The sequence below is a fragment of the Oryctolagus cuniculus genome, chromosome 5 (genome assembly GCF_051225735.1).
Source record: "Oryctolagus cuniculus isolate XC-2025 breed Fujian yellow rabbit chromosome 5, ASM5122573v1, whole genome shotgun sequence".
NCBI classification, from domain to species: domain Eukaryota; kingdom Metazoa; phylum Chordata; class Mammalia; order Lagomorpha; family Leporidae; genus Oryctolagus; species Oryctolagus cuniculus.
The window spans coordinates 113,254,394-113,270,411 of record NC_142871.1 but is presented as its reverse complement, the minus strand read 5'-3'; the positions used below and the strand labels follow the sequence as shown (position 1 = coordinate 113,270,411).

The window sequence follows — 16,018 nt, the reverse complement described above, 5'->3', positions numbered from 1 at the left end:
GCAGATTATATAAAAACAATTATTCCTAAAAACAAAATTTATCCAGAATAAATCCAACATTAAAATGTGTGCTCACCTCAATTCCAATATCATAAATATTTTGACATTAAATGAAATTATACCAGAGTTTATGAGCAGATAATACCAAAAAGAAATGAATCATTAATTGCTGCCAAATCACAGGAAGACTTACCTTCACAAAGTTTCTGCTTCATCACTTCCCTTATTTTGGATATTGCAATGTAGTCCTCCACATAAAACACATAAGTAGATGAAGGCTTGTTGGCTATGGCTCTCAGTTCTGCATCCTCTGTTTCGGAACCAACACCGATGGCAAATAATGTTATTTTACTGTCTCTCGCTGCTTCTGCTGCATCCTTAACTTCATCTTGGGATTTACCATCTGTAAGTACCACTGCTATCTTTGTCAGAAATCGTGAGGACTTGGCAAAAAGGTAATCAAGTGCGAACTGGATGGCCTTTCCAGTCCTGGTGTTTCCTCCTAAGTAGTGTATGGATTCCACTGCTGCTATCAAATTCTCTCCTGAATCATAGCTGCCCAGGGGAATCTCCAGCACGGGGTAGTCGCTATACTGGACCACTCCAACTTGAATGAACTTTGGTCCTATGTCAAAGTTTTTTGTGATGTTGACAAGCCACTTTTTCACTATTTCAAAGTTTTCTGGGCCAACGCTGTAGGAACCATCTAAGATGAAAACTAAATCTGTAGGAGCAGTACGACAACCTAAGTGAAAAAGAAAACCACCAGAAAATATTTATTATACACAAAGGAAAGAGTAAGAGGCTTTAAATAATGTTCAGGTATAAAATCAAATCATGTGTGGGTATTTGGCTCAGTGGTTAAGACACTGGTTGAGACATCTGAGTCCCATATTGGCGTGCCTGGATTTGATCAATACTTGCCCCTGGATCCTGACTGTAGCTTCCGGACAGTGCAGGTGCTGGGAGGTAGCAGATAATTGCTCAAGTAATTGCGACTCTGCTACCCCATGGGAGACCTGAATTGTGTACCTGACTCTCTTATAGGTCTTTGGAGAGTAAACCCGTGCATTGGAGTACTCTCTCTCATATTAGCAAGTGAGTGAGTGGGTGAGTGGGTGAGTGGGTGTGGGTGTGCATGTGTGTGTGTGTGTCTCAAATAAATAAATATATGTATATAAATATATTTATATGTATATACTTTAAAGTTCTTAGAAAATGAAATTACAAGTTGATGTTTGGATAGGTGTTTGGCCTGTCAGTTAAGCCTCCAGTTAGGATGCCAGTGTCCCACATCAGAGCCCTTGGGTTCAATTCCCAGCTCCATCTCCTGACTCCAGCTTCCTGCCAATATAGAACCTAGGAGGGAGCAGTGATGCCTCAAGTAGTTGGATCCCTGCCATATACACGGTAAATATGAGTTAAGGTCTCAGCTTCCAGCTCCTTGCCTCTGCCCCTCAGTTGTGGTGGGCCTCTGAGGAGTGATCCAGCTGATGGGAGTGCTCACTCTGTTTTTCTCCCTATCTCCATCTCATAAATAAATAAATAAATAACTTTCTTACAGGATAAGTTTATTTTGGTGCAAAAATTGTTGAAACACATTCATTGCTTTTCTTAATATATGTTTCCTATAAACTTAAAATACATTTGTACAAACCAATGAATAAGGAGAAAAAATTAAAAACAAATTTCCTGGGTCAGTGCTGTGGTAGTGGGCAAAGTTGCCACCTGCAGTGCCAGCATCCCATATGAGCACCAGTTTGAATCCCGGCTGCTCCGCTTCTAATTCACCTCTCTGCTATGGCCCGGGAAAGCAGTGGAGGATGGTACAAGTACTTGGGCCCTTGCACCCATGTGAGAGACCTAGAAGAAGCTCCTGGGTTCCGGGCTTCGGATTGGTGCAGCTCCAGCCATTGCAGCCATCTGGGGAATGAACCAGGGGATGGAAGACCTCTGTGTGTGTGTGTGTGTGTGTGTGCATGTGTGTGGGTATATATATAATATTATATATGGATATATATTATAAATGGATATATATCTGCCTCTCTGTAACTCTGCCTTTGAAATACATAAATCTTAAAAACAAACAAATTTCCTGCCAACTTCGACTCAACAGCTCTTCATATAGTTGATAAAAGTTAAATAAGACAATCACCAAAGCAGCCAATTGTTTTCATTACATCCAAGATCAGTTTCTGAGGGTCTGATCTCACATTTTCAGCTACTACTTTAATCAAAACAACACTTATGCAGAGTTAATATAACTTCAAGGTTATAAATCTTTTTCTCTCAAAAATAGATTTTTGTTTTTAGATAACAAAAGAAATACAGGTAATCAGCACATCGTAGAGTTCTATCAGGAACAAAAAAGACTATTTTTGATATAAATTATACCTGGATATGTTATAAACATTTGTAGAAAAAGAATAAAATTTTGTTAAATATCTTGTCTACAGCATACACAGCATGTCTCTAGCCCTATTTCATTCTCCTAGTATATGTATAATGGATATATACTTTATGCCTGATAGTATGCTAGGTACTGTGTGCAAAGACACATAAGAATCTCAATAAAGCTCATAGTCTAATAACACAGAAAACTGGCTGGTGAGAGAAAGTACAGAGTACCGTAAGAGCACTTCAGAGGGAGGAAAGGTTTTACGGACAAGTGAAGAGACAACCTGAGATCCAAAAGGAGAACTTCAACCAGGTCATGGGGAGGACAAATTCCAGTCAAAGGGAACAGCAAGCACAAAGCCCAGAGATAAGAGACAGACACAGACCCTGACAGACAGTTTTATTTGCTTGGGGAATCGCACGTTTGGAATGGCAGAGACTGTGTGTGGGAAGGAGCAGCTGTATCTGGCTTCTCCTATTCTAACTTCTGAATGCAGGAAAACAGCTGTTGTTTATGGTCCACATGATAAAACTTTATATGTATTCTTTATTTACGTTTAGCACGGGGAAGTCTCATATCCCTGGAAATTATGAGTTGTAAAAGATGAGATGGGGAGTCAAGGAAATATGTGATCAAGTGTTAAGTATTTTGATTTTACTCATCTTATTGATCTCCTGTAAGTAGTTATCACATGCCCAATTAAAAGTCATAGTAAGGGTGATTTATTTCTTACACATATTTGCAAATAAGATATAATTGTAAAGTACCTCACTAAAGTAAAATTAGTGACAAATGGCATTCATAGCATTTTTTGCCTCTCTTTAGCAACCCTCTTTTTCCCTTGTCTTCTTTGCACTCGCCTTCCCTTATCTATGTCTGTTTACATACCTACCATGTTAACAGAGTTCACAGGAAGAGGCTCCGATTTTTTTTTTTTTTTTTTTGACAGGCAGAGTGGACAGTGAGGGGGAGAGAGACAAAGAGAAAGGTCTTCCTTTTTGCCGTTGGTTCACCCTACAATGGCCACCGTGGCCAGCGTGCTACGGCCGGCGCACCACGCTGATCCGAAGGCAGGAGCCAGGTACTTATCCTGGTCTCCCATGGGGTGCAGGGCCCAAGCACCTGGGCCATCCTCCACTGCACTCCCTGGCCACAGCAGAGAGCTGGCCTGGAAGAGGGGCAACCGGGACAGAATCCGGGGCCCCGACCTGGACTAGAATCCGGTGTGCCAGCGCCGCAAGGCGGAGGATTAGCCTAGTGAGCCGCGGCACCGGCCAAGAGGTTCCGATTTTAACTCACTCATCACAAACACCAGCAAAAATAAACATTAATGTTAGCTGGATAAGTTTAACAGTAAAGGAATTACCAAAAATTTTCCAAAAAAAAAAAAAAAGAAAGAAAGAAAGAAAGAAAGAAAGAACGAATTGTCACAAACATTGAGCTGAGATTCTGACGATATGCCTAAGGTGTCATACTACAGGTATGTGGCAGTGCCCTCAGGCAGGTGTTAGGGACACAATTCCATAAAACCTCTGCCCTGACCACCACCGCCAGGGTTCAGGGCAGGGACAGCAGAAATGGAATTCTGCCTAAAGGCAAAATCACTAACCCAGGAGAATGCCAGTCTTTTGTTAGTTTTGGAAGCTTAAACAAGATTAAAAGGTTATGCTTTTGGGGAAAGACAAAAGGAAAGGAAAGCTGCATTTGCAGAGCTCCTCAATGTCAGCTCTTCTTAATACTGAGGCCCTCTGTCATCTGAACCTCATAGGGCTTGTGCGCCATCCTATTCAGTGGTTCCCCTCTTACAGGGTTATTCTGGGCCTTTCGCACCCCTTTCCTGGTCACAGAGCAAAGAGTATGTATTTCATAATGGTAACCCTTAGCCAAGAGCATGGGTACAAAAGCAAGCCTTGGCATTTAAAACTCCAGACAAAATACAGGAAGTCTCCTTCTTAGAGAGATGAACGATGTCATAGAACAGGAATGAGACTAAAGATTGAAAGTGCTGTTCAAATACTAGTTACCACTCCAGCCAGCTGTATCACACTAAAAACTCCCTTAAATATTTAAATCTCTTCTCACTCATAGATTTTATACAGTGTTGTCAGCCAGAAGTGTTATACTAATATTAAATAATATTGCTTTAATGAATTTTAAGTCAACTTGAATCATGCTGTTGAATTACGTGATTTAGCTGTTACAGAGACCATAGTTAATTTAGTCAGGTATTCATGAGTTTAAAATATGAATATGGGGCCAGCATTGTGGCTCAGAGGGTTAAGCCACCACCTATAACACCAGCATTCCATATCAGAGTGCTGGTTGGAGTCCCAGGTGCTGTTTCTTATCCAGTTCCCTGCTCAGGCTAGGGCCAGCCCTGGCTATTGCAGCCATTTGGGAAATAAGGTAGCAGATGGGAGATCTCTTTCTCTGTGTGTCTCTTCCTCTCTTCCTATCACTCTGCGTTTCAAATAAATGAAAGAAATCTTTTTAAAAATAAATAAAAGATAAGAATATAAGCAAACTTTTAAAATGAAGTATCATAACTATAAATAATGGCCTGGATAACAGCACTATAATTAGTATGGTTTTTCATCTCCAATGCAAATCTTCCTGTGGGTAATAAATAAAATAGCCACCATTTCCTGAGATGTCATTGTACTAAGCAATTTATATGCATTATTATCTCATTCAATCCTGATAACCATCCTATGATTCTTGTTTATTCCCACATCATGCAGTTCAGAAATGGCTAAACATGGACTAAATATTAGACTGTTCTAAAGCCTGAAAGATTACTAGAATAAACTTCATTAGAGTTGTGTCAAAATTACCCAAAAAAGGAAGCGATTCCTCTCTTTAATGCATAGCACAACCATTTGTTTATTTTAGGGAATTACAACAGTAAAGCCAGTAAGAATGAGCTCTTTAAAACCACTGTTTGAACTCATTTGATTTTATTTACAGAATCAACATGTTGGTAACAAAATAGAAAATGTTGATAGTTCTTACTTGATCTTATTTCACCATCTTCAGCTAAGACAGAATTCTGAAGAAGTAGAATCAAAATAATCCAAAGAACAGCAATGTGATGTGCCATGTTTGTGTTCATTCTAATATTTTGAATTTACAATTCCTAAAAAAAAAGGAAAGAAAAAGGAAAAAGGAAAGTTAAATATATCAGATAAGAACAAATGACAGAATTCTGAAGAAGTAGAATCAAAATAATCCAAAGAACAGCAATGTGATGTGCCATGTTTGTGTTCATTCTAATATTTTGAATTTACAATTCCTAAAAAAAAAGGAAAGAAAAAGGAAAAAGGAAAGTTAAATATATCAGATAAGAACAAATGCCTAGTCATTACACATTAGGTTAAAATTACAATATCAAGTTGGAAAACAGTTAACTTCATAAACTATCCTTAGAATTAATTTAGATTATCATTAACACAATAAAATAATATGCAGCTGATAATCTTGTAATTCATAATTATCTTGGGAAAGTGTGCACTTTTTCTAAGACTGTGATCTTTACTCAAATGTTTACTAGAACTTTTAGTACAGCATGTAGAGCTTTACTTCAATATCTGAATGGTAGCAAATATTTTTTTAAATATGTATTTGCATTTAAGAAACACTCAAAGGGTATCTGGTAAAAATATTTGCATGATAAAGCTGAGAAATAGCATGACAAATGAGGAGTGATTATAAACATTAAAAACTATTTTGATTCATATACTCACTTACATGACTTCAATATACCTTTTAAAAATCAGTCCCAGAATTTTGTTCTGAATATAGCATGGGAATTTGGAAGATACTGTTGTTCTCAACTGTGGACATACCAGAAACTACAAATCCATAGTCATTTTAAACGCAACAGAAAGGAAAGGATTTAAAGAAACCTAAATGAACTATAGTCTTAAAGTTTAGAAGTTATTTACCATATATAGAATAGAAGAAATTCACAGTTGTTTCATCCATGTCAGAAAGGCAGCCCCTTCAAAGAGAAGGAATTTAAAAGACACAGAGAGAAAGAAACAGAACTTACTTCTATTTACTGGTTCATTCCCAAAATGTGTATATCAGTTGAAACAAAAAAAAAGTCCAATAAGCACAATAAATGGTATAATCAATAGTGATCAGAGGGGCAGCGGATTCTAATGTTTAAAAAATGGGGCCGGGGAATGAACCCAGTGACTTGTGATCTTCCCTTAAATGGTGGAAATGCTGCTCCATACTCTCTGTTCTGACAGGATTACTGTGATAACAAAATTCTATAGTTTAGAAACTGCTTTGAGACAACACTAGTTTGTTTAATCTTGCACACTGTTGAGGGAAGTAAGACTGACTTAGGTTCTATGGCTTGCCTGTCATGCACTCCAACAAGCAACAGACTCAGAACCTCTGACTCAAGAACTCTTTCCTCTATATTTATTCAAAAGAAACACTTAGTAAGGGCCTACTGTGTGACAGACACTCTTTCAAGAGCTGGGAATTCAGAGGTGACCAAGCTGGGTAAGAAACCTCCTTTCATGCACTTTGTGTGTACCAGAGACCACATGATTGAATTTCAGACAGTGGTAAGTGGTGTAAAGAAAGATAAACAGTAATGTGTAACTTGGGACCATCGGGAGAGACAGCCTCTTTGAAGAGATGACATCTGAGTTGATATTTAAGCCACATGATGGAATCAGACTTAATAGGATTGGTGACAAAGTTTCCCTTCTACTGATGGAGTAGTTTCGCCTTGCTCTGGGAACAGAATGAAGGTCTAGGAATTGCTTGTGGGAACAAAGGGAAGAACCAACAGCAGGGGGCAAAGTCAAGTGGCAGGAGTCACATGGAGTGTGTATGTTTAAAACTATTTTCCTTAAATGTGGAATTAACCCATCAGTGGGTTTAAAGTATGTGGGTGCATCATGATGTAGCTTCCTCACCAAGTAGATCATCCCTCTTTTGACCCAAGGAGCTCTTTAAAACTGACTTCATTCTCAGGGGAGGCAGGAAATAAAGAAATCAACTGATTGATCATGTCCTCTTTTGCTTTTCGTATCTCCCCCACTTCCTTACCCTCTATGCTACACTGTCATCATTGCTAATATTTTGTTAATATCAAAATAAAAAAATACCGATTAGTGAATTTCTCAGAACAGTAGACACAAATGAAAGCAAATTTCTTGTCCCTGTGCAAAGAACGTAGCTTTAAGGGGATCGGGAGAAAGGCACAGGGATTAGCATGAGGAATGTAATAAAAACTTTCGAAATGAGGAACTGTCAGGAAAGATGCCACCCCAAACTGGTTGTAGTGCTTGGCTGTAAAACGAAGATTAAAAATAGCCCCTCCCCCACCACAGGAACGCATGCTTACTTAAAGGTTCTGTCTTTGACCAAACTGTAAAACAGAATGGGGGGGGGGGGGTTGAAATTCTAGTCTTTGCATGTACACATACACACACACACACACACACACACATGTGGCATGTTCTATATTTGAACATAATGATATAAAAGGAAGCACCAATGAGAAAAGAACAGGATTTAGAAGAGCAAAATGCTGGATAATGGGTTTTTTAAGAAGAATTAATTTATGTAAATATGTAAGTGCATAGTGTTTGTTAGCTTCATCAATAATAAAAAAAAAAAAAGCAGAACAGTGGTTATAACTCCTGGAATTACACAAGTCAAAATGCAACTCCAGAAATATGTAGTTAATGAATATCACCTTAGGTACATATAATAATTTATGGTTAGCTAAATAAGTGACATTTGTTACTGTAATTATCTAAACCACCACCTAGTACAGCAGGCAGAACAGGAAATAATCCCTATTTTATAGAAAGGTTAATAGATACAAAGAAACTATTGTTTTACATATTGTCTTCAATGCTGAATATACAGATTCTCTCTACTCCTGCTCTGCAAAGTCTGATGGGAAAGAGGAATTTAATGACAATTCACTATAACTAGACCTTTAAAAAGATAAGTGAGTACATTTCTATTTAAAAAAAATACATATGTAAGGGTTCAAGTCTTGGTTCCAGCTCCGAATTCCAGCTTTCTGCTAATGCAGACCCTCGGAGGTAGCAAGTGATGTCTCAAGTAGTTGTATCCTTACCACCTATGTAAGACACCTTGATTGAGTTCCCAGCTCTTGGATTTAGCCCTGTGCCAGCTTCAGTGGTTGTGGGCATTTGACTTGGTGAGTAAACTAGCAAATGTGAGCTCTCCTTCTCCATCTCCTCTTTCTACTGCCTCTCCACACACTCAGGTTAAAAATAATAAAAATAGGAGCCAGCACCGTGGCTCACTTGTTTAGTCCTCCGCCTGTGGCACCGGCATCCCATATGGGCGCTGGGTTCTAGTCCCAGTTGCTCCTCTTCCAGTTCAGCTCTCTGCTGTGGCCCGGGAGGGCAGTGGAGGATGGCCCAGGTGTTTAGGCCCCTGCACCCAGAGGAAGTGCCTGGCTCCTGGTTTCAGATAGGCACAGCACCTGCCGTGGCGGCCATTTGGGGGGTGAACCAATGAAAGGAAGACTTTTCTCTCAGTCTCTCTCTCTCATTGTCTGTAACTCTACCTGTCAAATTAATTAATTAATTAATTAATAATAAAAATATACATGTAAGTCAAGAAAGAAAAAGTTATGCTAGGAAACAGTAGCCTCAAACAAGAGTAGCAAAAGGATGTTTGAGACATAAAGGATAATAGCTATGTAACAAATGTGGAAAAAAGTAGACCCAAAAGGAAACTGGAGAAAAGAGGGCTCAGAAGTATTATCTGCTGGAGGAAAAAAGCTAGAGTGGGCTGCAACAGACTATATATTACAACAGAGTATTTGGGAGGAGAATTAAGGATCTCTGGGCGACAAAAAAGGCAAGAGAAACATATAATCATGATTTTGAACAGAAAAGGTACTCAAGAAATGAATGTATTAGAGTATTATTCAGGAACCAAATAAAAAAACATGTATTTAATCATAACAATGTAACTGATTATTGACTTTAAAATGATGCATTGTCTAGGTGGGATAAAAGCAATGCACGTGGTATAACGGAAATTTTCAGTAATTATAATTGAAATTTAAAAGATATACAAAACTAATAAAGAATTTAAATATAAAGAGTTATTTAAAACAGGTAGATAATTTCCAGAAAAGATAGTTACAAGAAATTAGTAGGTTGTAGCTCTATGGTAAAGAGGAATGTTGCAGGAGATCTTCAGGTTTCTAACGATAGCTTTTAAGTAATATAAATTTTAGCCATTTCCATATATTTGAAAAAATATCTTTAATTAGAATGTCAGTATTTCAAGAGACTGTACAAATCAGTCAGATAAAGAATGGAAAACACAAAGAAAAGGGTCTGACAATTAGTGAGCTTTCAATAAGAAGCTGTTATGATTATAGACAAAAAGTACATTTAATTTTGTAAGGCAATTCTGTGGCAAGAAGCACAGACATTTGTACTCAACTTACTATCCAAGAAAATTCTTACATTTTAGTTTATTTTAAAACTTCATGCAAAATTAAATCATTCATTTTTAACTTACTCTTTAAATGTTTAATTTACCCCCCAGCTACTAGCTATTTTTTAAATTACTTGAACATCATGGTTGAAATACAAGAATAGAATCTAATCCATTTCTGGTTAAAAAATTAAAGCTAAAAGGGGAATCCCCTAAAACATAAATTTTGATTAACCATGGTTAGGGGTAATATAGATGAAACACCGCACTATGTTTCAATCCAGATGTTAGAAGCAAGAATGAACTAGCTTATACTTTCTCCAGAGAATATTATATTTTAAATATCTGTGTCACACAAAGAGGTAATTAATGAGTATGTCACAAAAATGTAAAGAGAAAAGCATTAGGGAAGAGTCAAGTAATTAATTAATAAAATTTTATTATTTATCTGGAAAAAAAGGAGGGAATCACAGCATTTTCCACCACTGAATTGAAAGCATTGGTTTCTATCCACTTGTTAAAGATAACACCTTAGGAGCTCATGTCCGTCTTTTCTATTTCCCCTACATTTATAAATGACCTCTAAGAATGAAAGAGACTTAGTCATTCTTTTTCATCACTGCACCATCAATGTCTGAAAAGCACTGCACAGCATTGACCCTCAATAGATATTGTCTCAATTAAATCTTATTCTACTTCCAACAACATCTCCTCTATGTGTCTCCCTACAAGGCAACACCTTGTCATCTCACATCTAGTCTATTAAAATATGTACTTAAGCCATCTCTTTATTGATAACACCCCCTCTAATCCAAACTGCTAGATTCAGAGTTTGCTTCCACTTGCAGAGTGGATGAATGCTTTCTTGATTGATTTGTAGAATTCCATGCACTCTAGCCAGTAAAAGCATACAGGACAGAAGTGACTGCCATATGGAGTTTGGAGGAGTGTTGTAAAATCCAATCTGGCCATAGCAACTACTAAGTATTGGATCAAAAAAATATATATACATGTCTGTATAATCACTTAAAATGAGACTGGTAAAAGATAGCCAAGGAACATGGAGTACAGTGTACTTTATCTGCCGGTGCCAGCAAATCTGCTGAAAATAGGCAGGGAGATTCTGTTGGTAATTTTAACCTGTGTTTATAAAGGTAGTCTTTTTTTCTATCTGTAAATTCCTCTTAAATTACATGCTATTAGCCTCATTTCTTTTTTTTTTTTAAGAGTTATTTATGGGGCCAGCGCTATGGCTATGGTGTAGTGGGTGGGGCTGCAGCCTGCAGTGCCGGCACCCTTAGTGGGTGCCATTTCCAGTCCTGGCTGCTCCACTTCCGATCCAGCTCTCTGCTGTTGACTGGGAAAGCAGTGGATGATGGCCCAAGTCTTTGGGCCCCTTCACCTACATGAGAGATCCGGAGGAAGCTCCTGGATCCTGGCTTGGATTGGTCCAGCTCTGGCCATTGCAGCCATTTGGGGAGTAAGCCAGTGGATGGAAGACACCTCTCTCTCTCTCTCTCTCTCTCTCTCTCTTCCCCCTGCCACTGCCTCTCTATAACTCTGCTTTTCAAATAGGTGAATAAATCTTCAAAAAAAAGTTATTTATTTTATTGAATTGAAAGGCAGAGTCAGAGAGAGAGAGAGAGAGAGAATGAGAATGAATCTTCCATCCACTGGTTCATTCCCCAAATGGCCTCAATGGAGATGGCTGGGCCAGGTGGAATCCAGGAGCCTGGAACTCCATCTGGGTCTCCCATGTGGGTAGCAGGAGCCCAATTTCTTGGGCCATCCTCTGCTGTTTTCCCAGGTTCTTTGGCAGGGAACTGGATCAAAACGAAGAAGCTGTGAGTCACAGGCTCCCATATGGGATGCCAGTGTTTCTCGCGTGTGCAGAAAATTGTCTCTCCAACTAATAAGTATACCTGCCAATGCTAGACTGCTATAAAAACACTGGCCCATCAATCATTCCCATGAACAACTTACCTAAACTTGCTAAGCTAGTTTTTCTCATTTAAAAAATATCAGTCTGTTAGGACTGCTGCAAAGCTAAAAGGGTATGGTAAATCTGTGGCTTATGTAAGTAGCAGGAGCTTCTATTTCATTTTTGACCCTTCTTACATCCCTTGCTCTCAGACAGGAAAGTACTATAGATGATACGTATCTCTGGTAATAGATATTTGATATGATTCTTTTTTATCCCACAGAGACCTTGACAGTACTAAGTTCCTAGAAGGCCATCAAGTATTTATTGGATCATTCATTCAATAAATATTTGAGAACCACCTTGTATCAGGTGTTCAAGTAGGCATCAGAGAAAATAAAAATGAAGGATGCCACAGCACTTTCACTGGAGATTTTAAATCAGCTAAACACCAGAGAATACAGATGTTACAGTAATTTTCAGTTAGCTTAGGATAGTCATTTTAGGAGGACAATCAAAATACAAAACCAAAATAACAAAAGCACATAGTAGTAGCTAAACATGAAAGATGTCAGGCTATGGCCATTGCTTATCTCCATAATTGAAACCGTCCTATAGTTCAACTTCAATGAGCTAAATGTGAATATTCATTTAATTGGAGACCTGTTTTCTTTTTCTTGGATCAGGACTCACAGGAAAAACATTGCAGAGTTTCAAGTTCCATGATAAAGGAGGAAAAACAAAATGGGTTTTCATGGATGGGATGAAATCATGTTTCCATGGAAACCCTGAGCTGGTCTGTTGCAGTCCAACTTTAGTTGGCAACTTGGGAAAATTTCAGCTATAAAAATGTACTTGCAACTTACAAAATGTATCCATCCTATCATTAATGTAATTTTTAAATGATAGCTAGATATGTGCAAAGTATCTCACTGAGTTAAAGACATATTTTTTTAATTCTTTAATTCTTACCAACTTAACCTGGCAAAGATGACATTTAATTATAAAACAAATACAATAAACTAAGTTGTGCCAAAATAAACAGAATCTAGAATATGACTGTCCTCTGATTCCAGTGTTGGAGCAAGAACAGGGACAAGGACTTCCTCGTTACAGACTAGCAGAGTCTGTGGGTTTAATAGCTTTTACTAAATCATGATAACCAAAACAGACTCAATATCCTACCCCAGTCAAGATTACTTTTTAAAATTTTGTCCAGTTATAGCTCCATTACATCATGGCATATGGTTGGTAGATAAAACAAAACTATGTATATATTAAAGATTTTTTAAATATCCTTACATTTTATATTTATTAAAGACATTTACCCTTAAGTAACACATTGGTATACAGAGACTGGCTCCAGTCTCTGAGTTCGCTCATATGAATTCCTTTTGCATTGGTTTTAGACACAAGAAATCCAAAGACAGGCAGATATACACCTGAAGACTCAACTTTGATTTAAAACTGTCCAGTAGAATAAGTTTGATCACATCCCAGTCACATTCACAAACGCTTAAACTCCTAGTTTTACACATATGACAGGCGATACCAGTTTTGGGACATGTGCTGACAAAATGAGTACTCACAGGCAAACACAAAACTGAGAAACTTACAATTAATTCTGAAAGGATTATCCCTCTCTTGACCTTGTTACATGGATGTTCCTTTATTTCCTTCTTTAATGGTTGAGCTTTATGAGATAAATATTTTCATTTGGTTCCTTCCACTTCCTCACCTCCTGCTAAACCATCATCCAACAATCAATTTCTCTGAGGATTTGGCTGGTCTCTCCCCCTCCCCCTCCCTCTCTCTCTCTTATACTATCACTTATCCCAAATATCTAGTTTTCAAAGACAGGTGATATAACATCTTATGCTATAATCATATTCTTTTTTAATCCCTCCTCCAGCAACTCCTAATACACAACCTCTATGTGCAGACATGTCTACCATAGTCAAGTTCAACTACCCACAGATAAAACTGGAAATATCCATGGAGATTTATCCAAATCTAAGCACTTTTGTACTTTCCTGCACACAATGCTAGAAATCATGGCATAGTTGAAAGAGTAAAGGCTTTCATATGAAACAGGCTCAAATTATCAATCTACTACTCACTGTATGATTTAAAACAAATTGCTTAATTCTTTGAACCTTACTGTCCTCTCTAATAACAGGGATAAGCCAACCCTGCCTACCTTGCTAGATTGTTGTTAAAGCTACATGAAATATCATAGAAGCACGTTGCACAGACACTAATCAACTTGAAGAACTAATAAAGAAATGTTTTCTTCCCTTCTCCTTAAATTTTGTTTTAAGATTTATTTATTTGAGTAGCAGTTAGAGAAACAGACAATGAGCTTCCATCTGCTAGTTCACTCCTCAAATGGTCAAAACAGCCAGGTCTTCACCAGGACAAAGCCAGGAGCCAAAAGCTCCATCCAGTCTCCCACGTGGATGAAAATGGGTCATCTTCTTCTGCCTTCCCAGGCACATTAGCTGGAACCTGAACCAGAAGCTTAGCAGCCAGGGCTTGAACCAGCACTTGGATGCCTGCATCCAAACCAGAGGCTTAACCTACTGTGCCACAATGCCAGAACCCTCTGCCTTTAATTTTTTAAAACCAGATTTTCAAAAATATAAATGGACAAAAGAGCAGTTGTTATGGTTGAAAGGAATCCCACTTTCCTGTGTATTCATGGTGCATAATCTGTTAAATTTTAATGAGTCATTGATGGACATCCTGTGATAATATACACTCATGTGTATATATGTATTCATAAATGTATAACTAGTTGCCTGTAGATTCCTTGAAGACAGGAGTTTACAACCAATTATTTTGTAAGCCATACGATGCCATGCGTGTTTTGGCAATCAGTTAAATATTTAGTGACTCCCCCATCACTGGTAAGATATTTTCTTTTTTTCTCAAGATGGTGATATATTTATATTAACATTTTTATTTTCTGAAATTACTTCTAGTGAAGCCACAAACAGTGGAACGACTGGCCCAGAACAAAGTGTACAGAACACAACTGTGGAATGCTATATAGTCCACTGAGACACAGAATCAACTGCTGCATTAGTGGCCATGTTCCAACCAACCAAGCAACCAAACAAGCCAACCCAGATACCACCCAATCCCACATAGAAAACCAACTGTTATTTTTGGAGTAGAGTTTATTTTTAGGAAATGCATCTTTAGCTTTGAAGTTGTGGATCAATTAAAGCCAAAATGTGACACAATCAAATACACAAACAGTAAAAAAAAAAAAACACCACCAATAATCTCTCTTTTGTTCACACAAAATAACTTTCTGTTTTAGCCAAATAACTTTTTGAAGCCCAATTAATGTCAGGATAATTTTAAAAGGTGCTTAGAATCCTGTTCTCTTCCTCTCCTTTTACTCTGTTTCTGTTATCCAAATAATTCCCATTGGAATCATCAACAGAGACTCTTGATTAGGGTCAACATCATACAGATGTGAAACTCCCTAGCTGTACACAGCCAGTGCTATGTCAGCATTATTCACAGCTTATGACTAAGTTTCTAGTTCAATTCCTTTCCCTAACCACCTGTAGAATCTTGAAGCTATATTTTCTTAACACATGTCTTTCGACGCAGGCCAAAACTTAATACACCAGAGCAAAGATATATTTTTCCACACCTGCTTGCATTTATACAGTGAAAATTTTTATGAGAACCTGTCCTAAATATATTATATCTTAAAAGTAACAATGTATTACTGCAGAATAATTTCTGTCTGAAAATTATACACATAAGAAAAAAGTTTGTAGATTTCGAAGGTATGTGCTGATAACATATTCCAAAGCAACTTATATGTAATAACAATATTAAACAAACAGAGCATATTCTGTGGTACACATATTGTTCAACTGTGTCACTTATCAATAAAGGTAGCCAATACATATTTTAAGAAATTCTTTAAGGTGTAGCATTTGGGTGCTAATTATAAAACATATTAAGTTTCAAAATAAGAAATAGTGTTACTCTCAAATGTAATATAAATACATTAGTTTTTTTTAGATTTAACAATTTTTAACATATATACTTTACATTTAATATCATAAATAATTATGTGCATACCATTTTTCTTGAAAGCAGGGATAAATATTTTAATACAGTATGGAATTTATGACAAATATCATAAAGAGAGGAAAGAAGGGCATATTCTTGTGTAAGGTGCATAATTCTGTGATGACAACATTTAA

The 16,018-nt window shown here is 37.5% G+C and overlaps 1 protein-coding gene across 1 annotated transcript in view; it reads right to left on the bottom strand.

Moving 5' to 3' along the window:
• The window catches only part of COL21A1 (collagen type XXI alpha 1 chain), a 180,147-nt gene that overhangs the window by 120,460 nt on the left and 43,669 nt on the right, over positions 1-16,018 (bottom strand). Inside the window, exons 2-3 of the mRNA XM_089333077.1 lie at positions 5,411-5,534; positions 194-745 (exon numbers count right to left, since the gene is read on the bottom strand). Of these exons, the coding sequence (XP_089189203.1) occupies positions 194-745; positions 5,411-5,510 (652 nt within the window). The 5' untranslated portion in view covers positions 5,511-5,534. The remainder of the gene's footprint in view (positions 1-193; positions 746-5,410; positions 5,535-16,018) is intronic.